The sequence below is a fragment of the Conger conger genome, chromosome 6 (genome assembly GCF_963514075.1).
Source record: "Conger conger chromosome 6, fConCon1.1, whole genome shotgun sequence".
NCBI classification, from domain to species: domain Eukaryota; kingdom Metazoa; phylum Chordata; class Actinopteri; order Anguilliformes; family Congridae; genus Conger; species Conger conger.
In genome coordinates, this window is record NC_083765.1 from 46292061 (window position 1) to 46313917 (window position 21857).

Below are 21857 nucleotides of genomic sequence, written 5' to 3' on the forward strand. Positions count from 1 at the left end.
AGAGGAGCAGGGCTGTGTGTTGACTGGTGCTGGCGGTCCGCATACCCATGTAGCCCACCGTTCCCACCCTCCCTCGTATCGTCTCTCCTTCCGGGATCTGCACCGCCAGACCCAGGTCCGAGATTCGGATGTGCCCTGAGAGAGGAGAGAGGGGGTGATCACTGCCTTCCAAAAAAGTACCCGTCAACATCTCCAATATGAATACCGCCTTAAAAAATATATATTCCAAGCGTTGGCCTTGACCAATTAATGGATTTTCAGAAACGGATTTGGTATAGTACATTTCCATGTATAATTGAACTCTGGTCCAGTGCAGTGACAGACGCCTGAGTGCTTTTCAATATCAGCAGAACAAAAAAAATATTTACACTTACCACGGTCATCTAAAAGAATGTTTTCGGGCTTCAAGTCCCTGGGGGTGAATGAAACAAGCTTGTTGTTGCGGAACAGTATTTGTACAAATTCAAGCAAACCGGTTTCTGCTGCCACTAAGCCATGTGACAGAGGTTATGAAACGTATCAATTCTACACCGGTGAAAAATGTGCCTAATTTATAAGGATTATTCTAAAAACAGATCACATAGGTCATTTAGCCTGCAAAAATAAAATATGTCCACCGGGGGCAGTGTTGAGCAGCACAATGTTTGGGTCAAGGGGAATGTTGGAGAATGCTGTGTGTGAATGGAGATGGATGGAGGGAAAGTCGTGTATACGTTACTGATAAGACCTGGGGCCCAGATTTCTTGTTGGCACAGCAACAAGATGGCAAAATGTATACATGAAAAATGTTACCTTGGCAATGATGACAACTGGCAGACACAACAATCACTCAAATGGCCTCAGGGACCCAGCCGCACGCTAATGTATGGGCGGGGAACCGGGCTAGCAGTGTGAGAAAGCCAATAAGCAACGTACCTGTAGACTATCCTCTCCCGATGTAGGTCCTCCAACCCACAGCAGATTTCCGCTGCGTAGAAAATCGCTCTCTGCTCCTCGAAGCCGGAGTTTCCCATGTTGTAAATGTGGAACTTCAAATCCCCGCCATTCATTATCGTTAGCACTAGACAAAGGGCATCCTTGGTTTCATAGGCATAGGCTAAACTAACCTGTGGGGAAATGGAGAACAGGAGCCGTTAGCACCTTAGCCCTTTTACAGACAAGCAACGTGGTCATCATGACATGAGGGTGTCACCGGGCTTGCCTCCATTTTGAAGCTGCTCGGAAAGACATTTTATCAGAATCGTTCGGCTGAAGATCAGGAGGAAACAGGAAGTCAACAGCCTGAACCTAAGAATGAAAGTTTCTATAAACTGGGAATGGTCTGTGAGCAGAGTGCGCCGCGTTGCTGGCGGGCTGTGCCAGATGTCTAAGTTAGTGGAGGCTTTTCTGTATTTTCTTTATTTGATTTTATGAGCGGAAATACAAGAGAGTCCTACTGGTGCGACCTACAATACATCTTCAGTAAAAAGGAAATGAAAGAAAACAGGAGGATCGTGGGACGACACTAAGCCACCCGCTACCAAACAAAAACCTGAGAGAATGTACACACTGTCAGGGAGAAAGAGCCGGGCAGACTCAGACCAGAACGAGACCCCCCTCTGCTTTTGCCAAAAAGGACAAAGATTCCTTCTCAACGGAAAACTCGGCGGGGAACCTCCAGCGGTCGTTGACCCCCCCCGAGAGTGTCCAAATTTGTTTAAAACTCCGGAGGATGAGCCTGCCACTGAGACGGATCCCATCTGTCCCAGCAGACCCACGGGTTCAGCAATGTCGGGAAACGTGATACGAGCTGAGAAAGCACCAAACGAACCGCTGAGTTCAGCCAAAGGGACGTTGTCCTCACACGAGAGGCAGCCCATTGGAAACGGCTTTACACTAGATTTTGCTCCTTTTTGGTCATTTTGGCCATTATTTATTTGGAGTCTTCACTCTCATTGTGTTTGTAACTGAGCCGAAGTCTCAAGGCCCTGTTTAAGGCCCTGCCCCATGGTACAGATGATGGGGACGGAGAAGGTGTTTGTGCCCCTCACACCTCCTCTGCCTGAGCACAGGGCAGGGTGACCCAGGCCTAACCTCCTCTGCCTGAGCACAGAGCAGGGTGACCCAGGCCTAACCTCCTCTGCCTGAGCACAGGGCAGGGTGACCCAGGCCTAACCTCCTCTGCCTGAGCACAGGGCAGGGTGACCCAGGCCTACAGTCTGAAGGATGTGTCCTTCTGAGAGGGGGGGCAGAGAGCATTTCTTCCATCACTGACTAACCCTGACTGTAATGTAACCCTGCAAAGAGTGTAAAGATGGAGACTTTTTCTGTCATAAAGTGAAGTTTGCTGATGATTTAACCTGAAAAAGATGACTGAAGAAGACTGTCTCACCCTATACCACCACAAAACAGGCTGTTCCTGTCTCTCCCTATACCAGTGCTGCAGGCTGTTCCTTTCTGTGCCTATACCACCACAAAAAAGGCTGTTCCTGTGCCTCCCTATACCACCACAAAACAGGCTGTTCCTGTCTCTCCCTATACCAGTGCTGCAGGCTGTTCCTTTCTGTCCCTATACTGCTGTTGCAGGCTGTTCATTAATGCCTGTTATTGCTGTGGCAGGCTGTTAATTAATGCCCGATATTGCTGTTGCAGGCTATATGCCCAGCCCTGCCGCAGGGAAGTCCAGCAATCAGCTGATTGGCAGCCTCTGGGGGTTAACCCTCAGCCTGGACTACAGTGCCAAGAAAGTGAGCAGTGCAGTCATGGAGATTCTTTAGACCGCTCAGGACAAATTGCAAACCAAATCCTCCCCTTCCCACAAAGCAACAGCTTACCGTCGGCTAAAACACTCCACAACAACAGGCATAGCAACAATGACAGTGTGGGTGAGAGAAAATCGCGGTAACTTTGCCACAGAGCACTTGACTCCTTCTTCTGCCGCCGCTGTTTGGCCGAGGTTGCTAAGCAACTGGGCCTCTTTTGCCGGTGAAGTAGCACACGAATAGTAGTCACTTGTACCAACCGCAGCTGCGTGTGCTCACTGCTGGCCAGCGCTTGTGATTTATGCTTTTATTTATTTTTTTACAGTATTGAAATCCACCTAAGGAATGAAAATCGCTAAATCCCTGCAGCACTGCAGAGTGGGGAAGGAGGAACAGGAGGCACAGGAAGAAACCAGTTAGTTAGCAGGAGAACAGCAGTGCGTATGTGACGCAGATATCTTGGCAAGCGGTGATGGTCACAGAGAAGAAAAGATGCAGGCTTCCAAAAAAAAAAAAAGAAACCAAAAAAAAAATAATAATAAGATAATTAACGCCATAACAGAGGCTGCAGTCACAAATTGTCCCTGGCTCCGTTGGGTTAGCATGAGACCTGGGTCAATCACGTAATTGCTTTGGATTGACACACGTATTTGACCCAGGCCTGGTTAGCACGTTAGTGGGAGTGGAGGCTCCTGACTGGGCAGACTGCAGGTGTGGAGCGTGACCTGTCACTGGGGGCTGTGACGTCAGATATGAGGGGGCAGGGAAAAGGAAAACAACATTTCACATGCACCATTTACAGCACTGCACAAACATCCACTCCAACAACCGCCCAAAGAATAAACACCTCCGCCAATGTTCTTGTCTTCTTCTTCTCCACAAAAATGAAGACCTAGCTTAATCTTATAATAATAATAATAATAATAATAATAATAATAATAATAATAAGAAACCTATGAAACAGAATATTTCTTGCGACATTTCAATGCAGGCCCAGTGAGAGGAGAGACACTTTTTGTGAATGTATCCTCAGATGTTTGCGGTACATGCCATTAAGTCTTTGAATGCCTGGTTTGTTCTTCAGGCCTTTGGTCTCTTGGGCATCTGAAGATGAAATCCAATTCCAGATCCACTACTGAATTACAAATTCATCTGAGGCCTGCATCTTCACAGTTTCAGAAAACAACACCACAACCCAATCAGGATAAAAACTGACAACAGCAATGCCAATTCCACCAATCTGGAAAGAGGGTCAAATGTAAAATAAAAAGGGTAGTACTTACTACAAATCTACTGTTAACTTTCTCTAAAATGCGCTTTTCGTTTAATGCCATTGCTTCACCTTTTCTCTTCTTTACTCTTTTCTTTTCCAGCTTTTTACAGGCGTACATCTTACCCGTGGCTCGGACTTGGCAGGCACAAACCTACAGGGACAGAAACCGATCATTTCAAAATCGCGCAATGGGACACACGTGGGTATGGGGTCATACGGGTTTGACGAGTGCGTTTACACCGTTCCTCAACTGGAGAAGACATCCAGCGAGTCACATCACAGCCCTACAGCGTTAACCCCTCGGCCGTGAGGTCACAAATATGAGGCTAGAATTACACTAATCACTTTTAAAAAAACTTTCCAGAGGGTTAAAGGAAGAAGCTGAAAAACAGACTGCATGCAGAAAACTCTCACCTCTCCAAATCCACCTTTCCCAAGTACTCTGTAATGTCTGAAGGTATTTTTGGTTACGGGTTGCCTAGAGAAAAAGCATAATTAAAGAAATTATTTGTGTGCTATCCCAACAAAGAGAAAACAGTCTTGATTTCATATTATGAAAGGTTCAGGACAGGACATTCTGTCAGCTACCAGGTCATGCAATGCACCATGGTGGGACTATACCCTGTGGACTGAAAGTCTTTAAGGGGGGCACTCTTGGCCAATGACACAATACCCATAATCCCCCACCTCGGTGGAGTCTGTATTGGTGCACATCCATGAGAGAGGCAACAGCAAGGCCATCATCACAATAGTGCTACATCTGCCGGCCAGTCACAATGCAGCGAGCGTACGCCTACCTTTCAAGCCACTTCCACTGCAAGAAGCGAGAGAAGTACATGGTTTCTTGATAGCTGGAGAAGGGAGCTCCGCTGAGATATTCGCCAACGATTCTGTGGGGGGGAGGGGGAAAACGGGTAAGGGGGAGATGTTGAGATGCTGCAGGCCAAGAGGGAGGAATGCGGGGAGGAAAGAAAGCTCTCAAACAGGCCATTCAACACCAGCGCTGCGCCATCAAACAAGCCTCCGGTGGAGGTGGGCAGAGACGGTGAGTGTGTGTCTGTGTGCGTACGAGTGCGTATGTGTGCGTACGTGTGCGTATGTCTGCGTATGTGTGCGTGTGTGTATATATGCATGTGTGCGCATGAGTGTGTGTGTCTGTGTGCGTATGTGTGCATGTGTGTGTATATATGAATGTCTGTGTGTGCGTGCGTGCATGTGCATGAGTGTGTGTGTGTATGTGCGTGTGTGTGTATGAGTGTGTGTGTGCATGAGTGCGTGTGTGTGTGTATGTACGCGTGCGTGTGCATGAGTGTGTGTGTGTATGTGTGTGTGTGTGCATATGTGTGTGCATGAGTGTGTGTGTGTGTGTGTGTGTGTGTGCATGTACGCGTGTGTGTGTGTATGAGTGTGCATGAGTGTGTGTGGCAATGCTGCAGCTGTAGCATGAAGCATTCATCAATAAAGCTCTCCCTCGCAGTGTCAGCTGGGGAATGTCAGCAGCTTGCACTGCCTTAAGCTCCACCCCCAGGGCAGATAACACACATGCAACCGCACATCGATCATCTCTTATAAGGACAAAGCTCTTCCAAATATGGAGAAAAATAGCCCAAAACTGAATCAATGCCAAGACCAAGGACACCATGCCAAAAACTACTGGAAGCAGTCGTGTGTCCGCAAAGATGTTAGCATGCTACGGTTAACAGCTCTATGAAGCAAACATGCATCTATACTGGCAGAAGAAGGGAAGTGGCCAGTCAGATAATCAATGAAGGGGCGAAAACAGGAAGGGAAAACGTGACTGAAGCAGGAGAGGAGAACGCTGGAGAGGTCCAGACCGCGTGGGGCCGGGAGCCAGCCAGCTGGCCCGTCTCATTCCGACAGGGAAAAGCAAACCCTCCTGAAAACACATCTTTCACACTTCCGAGGTCCTGAGAGAGACAAAGGATTGCAGCGCTCTCAGAGATGGGTATGCCAGAGCAGAAAACCGGCAGATGCTGTAAAGCGAGAGAGAGCGATAGAGCTCAACCATCAATAAAGAGGCTGAGAGAGCAGCAGTGCATGCTGGGAAGGTGGGTGATGTGTGTACAGTAAGCTGGTGGAAAAGCTGTCGAGGGTGGGCAGAGAGCTCCTTGTTCTCTTTGTGAGGTCAGAGATCTCTGTGACGAGGCAGAGGAAGTGGGTGGCGGTTTGCTGTATGTGTGCCATCGCTTATATCAGCCAGTACAGATCACTCACTTTCTCACCCACAAAACCAGCCTGCGCACACACGCACACACGTACACCTATTCTCAGCTCCTCTGGAAACTAATCTGTTGTTTGCATCAGTTAGCATTTAATAAACATATCTAAGCGGAACTTCAAGTTGAACCCCAGGATAAATTGGACATAACAAACTAACACCAGACGAAGGGTCTATTCATATGGATATTAAAATTCTTTCTGTGGCTGACCAAATGCATTCCCTGGGTTTAATGTTCTTATAGAAAAACCTGACACTCCTTTTAACAAGGCCAAGTTCCTCTGTCCATCAGCAGGTGGAACATCCATAATTTATGACCTTCAGAGTGAAATAATAAGCAGAAACATTCCTGGCTAGCACCGCCACAAAAAAAAAAGAGCTTAATCAGAAACAGACGTTCAAACTTTTAAAGGCGGCCCTTTAAAAGCCGTTCAAAATAAATGTTGAAGATGGAATGGACTCCCCGGGAACATTCAGTTCCACTCTGAAACGAGTCTTCGAAAAGGAAAGCGGAGAGGATTTGAACCCGTTGACGGGGAGAATGGACCGGGGCTGGTGGAGCCGCAGAGGGTCTCCACCATCACTAAAGTTAAATAGTGACCTGAGGCGGCCCGGCCCGGGCCCAGACCGGCGGTTTTCCCCATGGGGGGGGTAAAGGTCATGGGGGTCCATTCTTACCTCGTTCAGACAGAAGACACCACCTTGCACCTTCAGTCTTGTGAGTGTTAAAGCAAAAAAACAACTGTCTGGCATCTGTGTAGCCCTGCCTCTGGGGTTCATGCAGGTCAAACATGTGTTGAACCTCCGCCCTCCTTCCCTGCAGCTCATCAGGCTTCCATCACTTCCTGGCGGGTGCCACCGCCTCAGGTTCTCTTACAGGAACGAACACGTCGTCCCGATTCTGTACCTGCCCTCGTAACTCCGTGTAATTGACCTACGGCACCCGGCAGGTGGCCAATCCCATCTCCCGCCATTCTGGAGCCTGGGGGGTGGGGTGGGGGATTTGACCGTTTGGGGTCACATGTTGACATCAAAAGCCTGGAGAGAGGGTGAGTCCACAACCTTCTGGGACGGGGCCAACCGGAGGAGCAGGACGGAAGGCTCTCTCCACGGCCACGCCCACTGCAGTGCCAGCCCCGCCGAGCGCGGCGGCCGGCGGTCACCACGGCGACGTAACTGCGCTGGTGACGCAGTCGCCCTGACACCGGGAGAGATCCCCACACCAGCCAGAACACATGAACGCTGCTACAATACCCCTTCTGTTCAGATTATTATCATTACCTTTTTATGAATAAATAAAAATAAATAAAAACTTTTTCCTTCCCATCGAGAAACTTCTTCCCCTGTGATGTGTGGCCACTGGGGCAGGCTGTCAGAGCGTTGGCACTGTTATCCCAAACGAATGTGGTCTGGACCCAGCCTGTCTCCACGCAGGACGGCCGGGAACACCACCTCCCGCACCTCCGGGCACCACCCCCGGGCAGGCAGGGGCCTCTGAGGAGCATACTGTTCCCCTAATGGACCCGAACAGGACATACACCTTAAATCAGGAGGTGTTTTTAACAGCCTCTCCGATCAGTCTCCACAGACCGAGTGTTCGCTGCACCCTCCATCAGCAACAGTTAGTAGTAACAGTATATGGACCCCTAATAAATGTTAAAGACACAATGGTTTGCCCTCTTTAGCACTGTATTCATTTCAAAAGAACAGGTCACAATGTCGGTGTGGGCCAAACGAAAACCTCCACTTATCAGCGTACTGCGAAGTTCCAGCCCTCCGGAATAATAATACGGCTCAAGAACTCAAACCACAGCCAAACAGAACAGTTGTTCTGCATCAGAGGAGCCAAAATGGACACCATTTATCATGGAGGGGGGGTTGGTTCCAGGTCTGCCAGACCATCTTCAGTATCACTTACAGCTCACAGCACTTCTAAATATTTTATGAATGAATGCATGAATAATTAATGTGAGCAATGAAAACACTCAGTAGAGGGGTCACTACCGGTCTGAGTAATCTCCTGCGACCTGGCAGAAAAATAAGTATTTAAAGTTTTTGTGTATAATACAAGTGTCTTGGATGTTGCAGTCTTTTTATACAATGGGGGTCCAGTAGTCTGAGACCACCAGTGAAAAAGCTTCTATTTTGCATTCTTTTCTAACTTAATACAAACTTTTTCATTACTAATATATATTATATTATCAGCATAATAATTTGAGTGAAAAGTCGAATCTTTAAAAAAAATTACATTAATGTCCACCTTTTGCTTTAATGGCAGTGTGCACTCAAGCTGGCAATTGTGGATTGTCCAGCACTCCTTGCTCTACTTTGGTCTTTGATTAGTTCTTGCAAAACTTTGAAGCAACTTTCATTTATTTTATTTTGATTTATTTTTCAAAATCCTAAAACTTTATTTCCAGGATTACATGGAAAAAATATACATATTTTCAATGTGGTCTCAGACCCCCACTGTATATTTTATTTTTATGCAAGGTCCCTTGTAGTGTAGGTTTCAGCATAGTAGAACACATGAGTTCTCCAGATTAAAAGACCAAAGGCTCATGTCCCCAATATGGGGATAAAAATGAATTCCCAGGCCTTTGGAGGATGTATCACCTTCACAGAGAGTTGGGTGGCACTTCCTCGGTGTCGTGGGTGGGGTTTGGAACAGCTGGTAGGCAGCCATGTTGCCAGCCACAGCCAATGGACAGGCAGTGGCTCTAGATAATCAGACTGCAGGCACTTCTGATGCTGAATTCAAGGGAGGTAACGAGTGGACACATTCCACCAGAAAGGAGAGATATGATAAACAACAACGGCAGATTCCGGAGTGTACGTGACACTCGGAGGAGGGGGAGGGGGCAGGGGGAGAGGAGAAGACCAGATTTCGGGGGAACCTGCTTCTGGGTAGGCGGAGTGATGGGGAATAATTGTAACCAGCTTCTGCCCACCAAGCTGAGTGTGCTGTGAAGTATCATTGAGGTACAGGGGGGTGGGTGAAGGAGCCTGTACTGAGAGAGGTGATGTCATCTGCGGTTTCCGTGACGACTGAGCGCCAGGGAGGGGTTGGTGAGCGCGTGCTGTGATGGTTCACTGCCTCCCTGCAATGAAGGGGGAGGTGTGTGTGTGTGTGTGTGTGTGTGTGTGTGTGCGTGCGTGTGTGTGCGTGCGTGCGGGAGAGGGGAGGAGGAGACTGTAGGCAGAGTTAATGCATCAGTGAGTGTGTTTCAGTCACTCTAAAACAATTTTTTAAAATCTTTGTGATGCCATATAAAATAGATGGAATATATAAAGGAATGAGCACTCACTGTTAAAAACATTGACACGGTAGGATATTTACGAATACAATTCACGATAAGCACCTTCACCCTTGTCCTGAAAATTTAACTGCCAACCTTATCATTACAAATGCAGCCGTCCTACAGTTAGAGACAAAATACACAATTTAAGGAAACATCTGAAACAGCACAGAATGCCCCTCCCCCAAGACAATATCCGTTCTGAATCAGGGACAGATGGAGAGGTTTAAGCCGAAAGACAAAGAAGGAATTAAACTTCCAGGTCACCCTCTCAGGAAATGCAATAAGTGTCGAAAAAACCATAACATTTCACATAAAAATGTATGTAAAAACCAGTCTAGGCACGGCTCAGCACACTGTGTAAACACAAGAGCGTCAGAATATCGTCACCAGACATCTGCTCTCCCTTTAACAAAAGCAGATACATGTATGCCCCATAGGGGTATTTAAAAAAAATCAAAACTGGGGATTGAAGTGCCCCAGGGCTTGAACACAGATAAGCGCTTGTAATTATTAATTCTGAGGATTGTGAATACAAGCACAAACTTGCCAGGCTCTAGTGGATTCAAGACGAAACTTTAAACATTGACAGATTCTAGAACATGGTCCAATAGTAAACTAGAGTAAGATATGCTAAATGGTCTGTTCTCTTTTTACTACATTTTATTTTTCCTCACTGTAGCAAAAGTGTACGAGCCAGTGACTTCATTACACACTGCAGTGAGCCAATGTGGCACTACCCCACAGTGCCTACCCTCACAGGCTACTGGCACAGCCGAGAATCGAACGTCTGGACAGTGAAGGGCCCCTCATGAAGAACTCTGTTTTCAATGCAAACATCTCTTTAATTTGTGAATGCTTACATGTAATTTAAATGTAATAATGTACTAATTTAAAAGTTGTCCATAAGAAGCTGCTGGCTACACTACCTCTAGCCCACCCCTCTGACGTTAATGCCAGACCAGCCCCTCTGATCCAGGGACCAATCATAACACAGATGTTTTCAGGAAACGTGGGGACAGGACGGCTTGGATTGGGTGGGGTGAGGTTTTGCACGCTGCTCTAAATGCACTGGCACTCCGTTCATCTCTGGTGAGGCTGTGAACTGAATTGGGCTAAACTCTGCCACAGTCAGTGTCCTGTTCCACTTCTGGCTGGACAGCCACCCAGGAACACCTGCAGTATATGTCCCTGATCACTCCCTACTCCCCAGCTAGACCACTCCGGTCTGCCAGCTCTGGTCGCCTTACGGTTCCCTCTCTACGTGCACCTGGCGGTCGAGCTGCACGTTCACGCCTGTTTTCCGTTCTGGTTCCTCAGTGGTGGAATGACTTGCCTACCACTGTCAGAACAGCAGAATCCCTCCCCCTATTTCGACGCAGACTCAAAACCCACCTTTTCAAACTCTACCTTATTCCTCCCTCCTGATTTCCCCTGCCCCTCCTTTCTGATATCCCTATCCTTGTCTGGCTGGAATCTATGCACTTGTAAGTCGCTTTGGATTAAAAGCGTCTGCCAAATGACTAAAATGTAAAATGTAATGTGTGTGTGTGTGTGTGTGTGTGTGTGTGTGGGGGGGGGGCTGCTTCCAAGCCGACTGAAACGGGGGCTCTCTGTAGCAACAGTCTTCCGGCTTTCCCACAATGCATTTCAACTCAACCAGATACACCTGCACTAACGAACCACTCAGTAATTGCATGCTGGTGTGGGGGGAGGGGCCTGGAGGACTGGCAGCAGGGGGGTTCGACAGAGGATGTTCCGGAAGGCTTCTTATTTCACCCGTTTTGATTTCAAATCCATTTCAGCGATATTCAATATGACTTCTCAGCGCAGGCTTCCAGACATTTAACACTTATTAAATACAGCAAAGTAAATAAACTATGTGAACAGGAAGCTAGCCGCACAGTCGCTCAAGGATTACAGAACAAATGGATGATTTAGATCTCCATACGGATCCTGCAGACGTGTCCAGAAGCTCTGGGCCCTCCCCAAGCTGCTTCAGGAAAGAGGAGTGTAAACCAGGATAGCAGGGAGAACACTGCTTCTGCTTAAGACTCCCACAAGTGTCCCTGTGTGTACAGGCCCAGACACACACACACACAGGCACGCGTGCAAACACACAAACGCATGTACATATGTCACACACACACACGCACGTATGCAAACACACACAAACATGTGTATACACGTCACACACACACAGTTTTCCTGATGGCATGAGGATGCAGTGCAGAACGGGGTGACTGCATGACGCACTTACCTGGTGCACTCCTTGAACAGCTCCTTGCAGGGGCTCTGCTCCAGCCTGTCCCTGCACTCCCCCACCACTTCCCGAGGTATTTCTGGTAAATGGGCCGTCGACTTTACAAAGAACGGAAGTCAAAGCACAAATCAATCAATTCTCAATTATGTCTGCTGAATTATTGAACAAAACTGAAAAGGAAACCACTGGTTGTTTTATGTTGAAACAGCAACCCAGAGGAAGCGCTTGGTTGGACAGAAGCAAGGGCTATTGACTTCTGTTCTTCGGACTAAGATGTTCCCTGGTATTCACTTCCAAAATAATTGTTGACATAAAAAAAAAATTTTTTTTTAAATGCTCAATTAACAATTTTTTTTTAGGTGTCCTTTAAAATGTCAATCTCCACCAAATGATAACAAACAGACAAAACAGGGCAGTAGAAATGGTTTGTTTGCGCAATAACCTTGAGAGACATCTTGCCCAGTCTGCTGTTCCTGAGCAGGGCAGTGTGGTTCCAGAACAATCTACACTGCCTGTTCCATTGCCTTTAACCTCCAACTGATTTAGTGAGATGAAAACTACACATTCTTTGGGTAGTTTCTGGACTGCTTATCATGTATGAGGCTGTCCAGTCTGCCTACTTCAGAAACATGACCCCTAGTGACACTCTGAGAGCCTGGCAGTTTGCACAGCGACATTTATCTGCACAGGATCAAACTTTAATGACAGCTAGATTACGGACTTCAAAGGTTTCTGTTGATTTAAGAGGCAAAAACAAATATGCACTGACAACGGCACAGCCTGCTAAATAAACATGACCGGGCTCTGCAGTGTGAGACCGGAGGGTACTGATCACAGCCACTGACCGGAAAAAGTACAGGCTCCAATGTGTAAATTCCAGCAAGGATTATTATCAAACTACACTGACAATAATGAAAAAATGAACAAAAACCTAATATTATTATTATGATTATGTTTGGTCATTCTGATTATTACTTGTTCAGCAGATGCAATGGTTATGTACAGCATTATGATCAGGTTTATCAGCTGGACGGTCGCTGAAGCAGCTGAGGTGTGAGTTTTACATACGGGCCCCGGGGATTTGACCCTACACCCTTGGTGAAAGGAGTTCAGACCCCAGGACCACACTGCAGCGGTGCCATGAGGGCAGGGCATGTTCCGGGAGAGCAGGAGGCGGCGGTACTTACCCCATTATTAAAGTATGTGTCTAAAACATTCAAGCCGCAGTCTCTCCTCTTCTCGTCTGGCGCCAGCTCGTACACGGCCTGTGGAGGACAGAGACCTGGCGTGAGCGTCCGCTAAAAATACCCCCCTCTCCCCGCTAACGGCCCGCTAAGGGCCCGCTCCCGAGGCCCTGCCACTGGCCAGCGCGGAGGCGCTTCCCCCCCCCTCCCAGGGGAAGGTGTACCGGAGGGGCTCACAGGTGAACGAGTCCAGCTGCACGCACCTCCGCCCCCTCTTTCCCTCCCTCTGTGTCTCCTCTTCCCTTTCTGTCTCCTTCCCATCTTCTATCTCTTCTATTTCTCAGCATTGTCTCTTCAGGTGAACTTCTAGTAATATGAACTTATGATAAATCTTTCTTGTACACTCGGTATCTCTCCCAGTCCCTCTCTCCACCCTTTTCCTTTTCACTCTCCCACTCTCTCCACCTATCCTCTCTCTATTACACGATTCACTTTAAATGTGACACACGACACACTACATGAAACCAGGGCACGGAAACACAAGATTATTTGAACTGACAGACAGAAGAATTTAGACAGGCAATACACTACTTCAGTCCAGCATATATACTCAGTGATCACTTTATTAGGTATTTATTAGACTTATTTTTTAGACTTTACTGCTGTAGTCTATCCACTAAAGAGTTATGATGCATTGTGTGTTCAGAGATGCTCTTCTGCACACCACTGTAGTAATGTGTGGTTATTTGCATTACAGTCACCTTCCTATCAGCTTTGTCCAGTCTGTGCCACACAACTGGCTGATTAGATAATCACATGAATAAGTAGGTGTAATAAAGTAAAAATGTTCCTAATAAAGTGCTTGGTGTGTGTATGTGTGTGTGCCTGAGTGTGTGCAGCAGACACAGTGAGGATAGGACTCACAAACGAGCCAGCGAATAACTAAATGTCACTAATCCCTGACCTGGGTCAAACTGACATGCTTTTCCAAAATACTTGCGACTCAATTTACAGGAATGATGCAAAAAATGGTCTTCCAGACACAGCAAAAGACAAAGTGGACTGTGGGAACCAGATACTGCAGGTTTGGCCCTGATTAGACCATTGCTCCAATGCCTGGTCTTTACCCAGCATGCACAAGGGAAGCACTGAATAGAAGACATCCTAGAATTCCGAAAGAGATTTCCAAACCAGCTGAGACAAAACGGGTTTCTACATTTCTCAAAGCTAAAACATTCAGCTAGCTACCGCCATTTTCACATAGTGATCTTTGAAAGCATCGCAAAGCATCGTAGTCAAAACAAAATAAAAAACTCAGCAGACAGCAGAGCTTCGTTAAATTTTTATGTATGATTGAGTGCTGCGCTTTTCTTTAAACAGGACAGGGCCTTCTTCCCCAGGCGCCGGTAAACCCAAAACAAGCCCGGCCCTATGCAGCCCCCCGCCCCAGTGCGGAGACCGGGCTCTGACGTGGGAATGACATAACGGAGGCAGGGCCTCCCCCCCTGACCCCAGACTGGGGCCGCGGCTCCCAGGGGCCCGGCACAGGAAGCGGCCTCGGGAGGCGACGGACAGGAAGCTCTTACCACGGCGTCGAGGAACTCGATACAGCGCTTCAGCTCGGGCCGCGTGTCACAGAACTGCCGAAACAGGAGCCGGCCAATCGGCTGCCTCTCACACAGGCTGGAGTAATCCCTTTCTGAGAGAGAGAGAGGAAGTGAGAGAGAGGGAGAGGAGGGGGTGAGAGAGAGAGAGAGAGAGAGAGAGAGAGGGAGCAGGGGGGAAGAGAGAAAGGGAGAGAGGGTGAGGAGGGGTGGGAGAGAGAGAGAGGGAAGAAGGAGAGAGAGATAGAGGGAGCGGGGGGGAGAGAGAGGTGATAGAGCAAAAAGGAAGAGAGAGCAGAGAGAGGAAAGGAGGGCAGGAGAGAGCGAGCGATGGGAGAGAGAAAGAGTGAGACAGAGAGTAACAGTGTTAAAGAAAGACATAACACAAGCTTATATTACTAGGACCTGAAACCCTTTATTATGTCTGTTAAAGCTGTGTTGTGCACATTATGTGTAAGTGAAACTTGAAATGGATATGCAGTTTGTTGACCTGACATTGGGGTTGTGATCATTCATATCCAAACCAGATTTCCCTCAGACTTCCTCACTCAATGACTTTTTATCATATGACCACTTCTTACCCACGGCTGCAGATGTGCAGCGAGGTCTTATTCACGGTCTGTGCTTGAACTCAAGCGCATACACACTGTGCATCCACACAGACACACCCATTCACCTTATTTACAACAGCCAAATACCACCTCACCTATTTCCCAAAGCTCTGGGCATGTACCAGTAAACCTGGGGAGAACAGGACTTGACATGCACAGACGCGCACACACACAACAAAGAAACCCCTACACACACACACACACACACACATCACACCGTCACCATGACCACCCGCACACACACACACACACACCACACACACACGCACGCACACACACACACACACACACACACACACACACACACACACACACACACACACACACACACAACAAAGAAACCCCTACACACACACACACACACACACACACACACACACACAGAAACCCCTACACACACACACACACAGAAAACCCCTACACACGCACGCACACACACAAGCCTCTACATGCATGCAAAGAGACGGAGACAGGACAGAGACGCTCACATAGAGGATATTACATATGAGTCAGTACTGGTGTATTTTCTGAGGTCAGATGTTCAGAGATTCATAGATAGATTGATTGGCCCTTCCTTAACAGATTTCTTTGCTTGATTAATATTATTTTGTAAAACTTTAGCGGCTATTCTTTGTCACATGGTTTCTAATACAGGCCCAATTAATTAATTATTGTATTTTACTGATTTCATTATCAAGTTGAAAGTATATTAATCTTCAACACTGAAGCTGAAATGTAGTGTGGTAATCCTGAGCGAAATACGAATGGGCATTTCTCCAGCTCTTTGGGCTCAAACCTTTAAATGAGTTTCAGACGCCCTCTAAATCACACCAATACAATTCAGGAAGCTCACCCTGTCTGTGAACGAAATCCTGCCCAACCACATCAGAGCTCAAGTAATCTCGCACTCATCCTCAAGGAAACAGCCCCAATGATTCTAAAAGTGCAGGAACAGAGATTCAAACTAAATAAAAAGAATAAATCTCTAAATGACAAAGCGCTGGACCGATAGTAATTAGCGGCAGGGCACACAGCAGCTGTTGGGCTTCGCCAGCTGCAGCTCGTTCACACGGCCGGGCAGAGAGTCATTCAGACAGATCTGAGGCTCAGGGGATCTTCCCATTCAAGGTGAGATGAGAGCGCACAGGAACTTGAAAAAGGAAGTCTTCCATAAAGAGCAAATAGCAGTTTTACAGGTTCTTTTAAGGAGTCAGATGGGATTTAGAGAGCAGCCAGGATACTGAGCCAGTGATGTCAGAGCAGGTAACCGCTGACCTAACGCTCATGTGCACTACCGTGTTTTTTTCACATGGAAAATATTTTCGGTGGACTCTGACCCACTGAAATCACACATTTTTCCACAGAGCTGGGAAAGACCTTGACAAATCTGCAGCTTCAAAAGTTTGCCAACAGAGAAGGATTCAGATCCAGGATGAAGCACAGCATTAGAAGAGCCCATTTCCTTTGAGACGCAACACACAAGTGACACAAAAGACTGCTCTCTTAAAGTTCATCTATGAATTAAGTTTAAGTTTAACTTGCACGCATCCAGAGCTGGGGGGAGGGGGGCATTTATTTCTAATTTACTGGTAAAACTTTGGGAAGGTTTGAAAACAAAAGTAACTTAAATAAGGCAGATTTATAAAGGCTTGGCGGAATATAACCCGGAAAGCTTCCCTGGAAGTTTTGTTTGCCGTAGGGCGCTTTAAAATGGAGCACAAGCCCTGGGCCGAGCCTGGGCTGACCGCACAACACCGCCACAGGAAGGAAGGGCTCTATTTCCCAGACTCCTGCTTCATCTCTGCACCGCTGCCAAGGGAGGCGAGCGGCCCCGCAAACAGCCGGAGCGTGTGCGTCATCGCCTCCCCGGCCCCGCACACGCCCCGCCTCTGGAGCGCCAGGGCCCCGTACGCCTCGCCTGTCAATCTCCTCCAGCCATCCAGAGAGAGAGCGATAATGAGCAAGCGAGAGAGAGAGGGAGATAATGAGAGAGGATGAGAGATTAAAAGGGTGGGGGGGGGAGATAAAGAGTGGGAGAGAGGAAGAGCGAGCGCAAGAGAGTGAGAAAATGAGATGAAGACGGGGAGAGAGAAAGAGAGGGGGAGAGACAAAGAGAGAGGGGGGGAGCCATTCCAACACTCCCGTTTCCTGCTCTGCACCTGGCCCACTGGCTCTGGCCCCACCCATTACACACTCAAGTCAACATACATGCGCAGATACGCATGCACACGCTTACAAATGCACGCACACATATGCACACATGGTGCAGACATGTACAGCACACTCACAAGGTTATGTGCCTGTGCGCACACACAGTTTCATTTACCCAACACCCCAGCTCACACTAATTCTGTGTGCAATATTTTCGAAAGAAACAGATTTTCATGACGGCTTCCCGCTGATAATTTTCCCTCTTTCGGAACCCCGTCTGGGCGGAAGTGAAAAAGCTGAGGCTGAACCACATGTCCCAGCTATACAGGCTCACACACACCACACACTCACACACACACACACACACACACACACACAGACAGATCTATCTGCAGGACTGACACCAGCCGAGGGCAAAAGACCCGGGCAACCAGCCATGCCTCTCCCCCAAAGCCACCCAAAGATACCCTTCCTACCAGGGCTATCCAACCCTGTTCCTGGAGATCTAGTGTCCTGTAGGTTTTCCTTTTAACCCTAAGTTAGCACATCCGATTCTACTCATTTGCAGCTCAACCAGATCACTAGCTGTTGAATGAAATGTGTTTTGGTAGGGTTGACTAGGTTGAGTGAAAATCTAGAAGACGGTAGATCTTCAGGAGCAGGGTTGGGCTTCCCTGCTCGACATATCCTGCTACATTCACTGATGCAGTGAACACCCTGACCCTAGTCTGTAGGAAGGTCAGAGTAATGCCTGTTTTTGGGGTCAGGTTATCAACCCCACAGCTTTAACCAGGTACCCCACCAGCCCTTGCCCCAAGTCTGATAACCATCAATCCAGAAGTCAAGAAATTAAACTATCCCCAGCCAGGGAACTAAAGACCATAAGACAAGCTTGAGGGGAACAGAAATAAAACTATTTTGAGAAAACCAGCTCAAATGTGGGGTGGGGCTGGGACAACGTACGTCTTGCTAGGACAGGCAACTGCTCATAATGAAGATTTATACATTTTAACCAGTCAGGGAGGGAACCATTTAACTTGGTTCCTAACAGAAGTAAACTCAAACCAAATATCCATGTAGAACAGACAAACGGTCAAAAAGGTCAACCTTGAGCGCTTGTTTTCAGGAATTACAGCTTCCTGTTTGTACTCAAGTATTCGTCTTCATCTCGTGGTTTAATGAACACTTAGGTTGCATAAAAAAAGCATTGCACGTGTTCTCGGAAAGGGAGGTGGAGCCTGATTTGCTGATCTGCCACAGAAGTCACAGTTCGAGCCTCACTTCAGCTGTCAATAGTCAAATATACAGTACAAAGAAAAACAGCTCACTCAACCAATTCAGAGGGCTATTTTAAAATGAGCCAACCATTTCAACTGTGGAAACAGACCATGATAGCAATAACAAGGGCTGAAAAAACACATATACATGTAAAACAAAACGGTACTTAATCAATGAAATTAAACAAATCAGGGAAACAGGCAAACACAAAGCAATCGGATCACGTCCTCCCTGTCCTAATCGGGGTCGGAATTTGTCCGGAGGCCATCAAGAAAACTGCATCCGGTCAGCTGGACTTTCCTGCTTATAGATCCAAGGGTCATCCATACAGGAAGGAACGGTAATGCACTCTGGCTCAAATTAACATCAATGCTTCCAACGGCTGCATCAATAACCAAAAACCATTTAAGCAGCTGCAGACACCATGTCTACTGCAGCCATAATGCAATCAGCACAACTATGAAGAAATTTGATGTCTATCATGTGTGCTTATCCAACAAAGCACTCTTTGCTTTGAATGGATGCAATGCAGCAATTTAGATGTAGTTTTTTTGAAGTTGCAAGCCCTGACTGTAAAACTGCCTGTGCTATCGCCAGGGAGAGAGTGTGCCCTTCTTTTTTTCATCTAACATTAATTTCTTCTGTATACACCTCAAACCTTCATGGCCTCTGTATATATACAAAGGCTGGAACCAGCATCCTATAGCCCAGAGTGTCACCTGGGTACAGCTCAGATGGGGGTCAATAATGTGATGCATGGCAGCCATTTTGTGCCAGAACACTGACCATACATCAGCTGAGGTGGAGAGAGAGAGAACGATTTTTTGCCAATTAAACCAGGGGGATGGTTAGATGGCAGGTTGAGAAAGCCAGTTTGGAAATGTAGCCAGGACAGCAGGTAGATTGCATTAGCCTTGCAGACTGCAGTGAAGCAGACTTGTTGTAGGGAGGGGTCGTGGCCCCTGTGATGTACAGCCATGGAGATAAGGCCCTCAAGGCAATGGGCGATAAGAGCCCGGGCGCGTGTCATCAGTCAGGGCCACCTCGGGAGGGGCAGTGCCAGCTATCCCAAAGTCCACTGCACACAGCACAGCTCCCATAGTGCCCTCAAGTACCCCAGTACATCAAACCGGTCACTGGAGACAAACTTCAGGCAGATACCAGCTAGCCGCATTTTCAATCAGAATGATTCCATGTGCCTTGAGTATAGTATACACCAACACACCATTTCTTCCCCTGAGGTTCCTATTTTCAGATATGAATGAATTTGGAAACCAGAATGTCGATACATGGGGTTTTAAAAATGATTAAGCTTGCTTAAAAATTTACATGAGAATAGTGGGCATCATCTTCTCGTGATATCAATGTTCAATAAATTATGTTCAGTCTGACTGCAGGAAAACAACCTTGTCCCTCGCTGACGAACAAACCGACTGACTAACTCTTAACACACTCACACTGACTCATTCAAGGAGTCAAAGGATTAAAGGATTCAAACAGGATTAATCAGCAAGATACGAGGCACCCAGTGTTGCCAAAACATTATATAAAATCTTCCTCAGTAAACACAGATAAAAAGAAAACAAACTGCAATAATAACTCACTGAGGAGACGCTCCCTCTGCAGTGAGGAGCAGTCATGGTGATTCGCCACTAGAGGGCAAAAAGTAAAAAAAATAAAATAAAACAACGCTAAACAGCACCTATTCGGAACCTGGTAGACACAAGAGCATTTCTTCTTTCAGGTAAGCCATACCTGCGTCAACATGTTATGTCAAGATTCCTTAATCCGGCCTCCCATTGGTTGCACAGGGAGGGGGGTGGGGGTGGCCTGCACTTCCTCTCTGAATGAGACACAAAGCCGCACTGAAAGGGACGTCCCTATGAACCACCCCACAGCAGGGGCTTCTCCCCCCATAGGGACTGTAGAGTCTGCTCTGCAACAAGCCAGTGTCCTCTGGGTCATGACCTAAGCCAGCGGTTTGGGAGAACTCCCATTTTAGCCAACAGATTTCTTTCTCAAGAGCTCCAACTGAAAATAATAAAGAGGCTCCCCGCTGAGTCCCAACATTGGTCCCGCAGTGGAGTGATGTCATCATTGGGCTGTCCTCCTGTGACGTGTTTGTTTACGACTGTGCAAGTCCTGCAGACTGACCTGCCCAGCCATAGAGTCACAGAACCTGAAACACGCACATGCCAGTACCACTCCCAAAAGATACACACAAACACACACCACTGGCAAGACACACTCAAGCCCGGGGCTTTCTGTATGGTGCTCTTTCCAAGAGTCCCCTCCCCAACATTAACGCCCCCCCCCTTACATACACACACGCGCACGCGCACGCGCACACACACACACACACACACACACACACACACACACACACACACACACACACACACACACACACACACACACACACACCCCTCGTCACATACACCCCGTTCCTTACCGACGGTCCGCCTCAGGTCTTCACACACACTGATGTGTGGCAGCTTCAGCATCTCCTTCCATTTCTTACTCCGGCCGTTCCTCTTCCCACCTCCACCTGCGGGGAAAGGGCCGGGGTCAGCATACGGGTGTCACCCTCCAATAGCATAAATTATACGAGAACGCTATTTTAGAATAATATTCCAATACCATCTGTGGTAATATGTTAGTCCTATGAAATTAGTCGGATTTCTATATGGTTTTAGTCACACCGATATTCCTATTTCGTTGATACATGGTTGAATATGCTCTTACGATGTTTTACAATGTCAGGTTTATCCTTTATCGACCAGTTTGGTCGGATTTGGGCTACAAAGGTGCTGAGGGGAGAGCTTGTGCATCTCCGGCCACTTATTCTCATAAAGGTGATAGAGAGTGACACAAGTTGTCTCACATCCCTTATTCCCCTTTCAGGGAATTTTGATTTTTATAGTGTTCACCAAACCTGGTTAAGTTGTTTTATATGTCCGCTTTCAATACGAAAATAATATTGTGCATGTTTAGCGATGATTTTAGTATGAACAGGTATTAGAGCCATGGCTTGAATGGTATACGGTCACTGGCTAATCGCTAGTTAAATTGCCATGAACAGCTTTTTGTACAGTCAATGCATTATACGTTAGTTTTATGGGTAGCTTTATGATGCGTACGTCGATGTATTTAGCTTTGTTGTGTATTTCTTAACTGTCTTCTTGCTGAAGTATTTTAATGTGTCCGATGATTG

The 21857-nt window shown here is 47.2% G+C and overlaps 1 protein-coding gene across 1 annotated transcript in view; it reads right to left on the reverse strand.

Annotated features, from left to right (window-relative positions):
- LOC133130327 (G protein-coupled receptor kinase 4-like) overlaps nt 1-21857 on the reverse strand; it is a 55045-nt gene that overhangs the window by 12647 nt on the left and 20541 nt on the right. The window contains exons 2-11 of the mRNA XM_061244823.1: nt 21096-21191; nt 14586-14698; nt 13003-13080; nt 11813-11913; nt 4812-4904; nt 4429-4492; nt 4025-4165; nt 916-1106; nt 375-412; nt 46-135 (exon numbers count right to left, since the gene is read on the reverse strand). Coding sequence (XP_061100807.1) covers nt 46-135; nt 375-412; nt 916-1106; nt 4025-4165; nt 4429-4492; nt 4812-4904; nt 11813-11913; nt 13003-13080; nt 14586-14698; nt 21096-21191 — 1005 coding nt within the window. The remainder of the gene's footprint in view (nt 1-45; nt 136-374; nt 413-915; nt 1107-4024; nt 4166-4428; nt 4493-4811; nt 4905-11812; nt 11914-13002; nt 13081-14585; nt 14699-21095; nt 21192-21857) is intronic.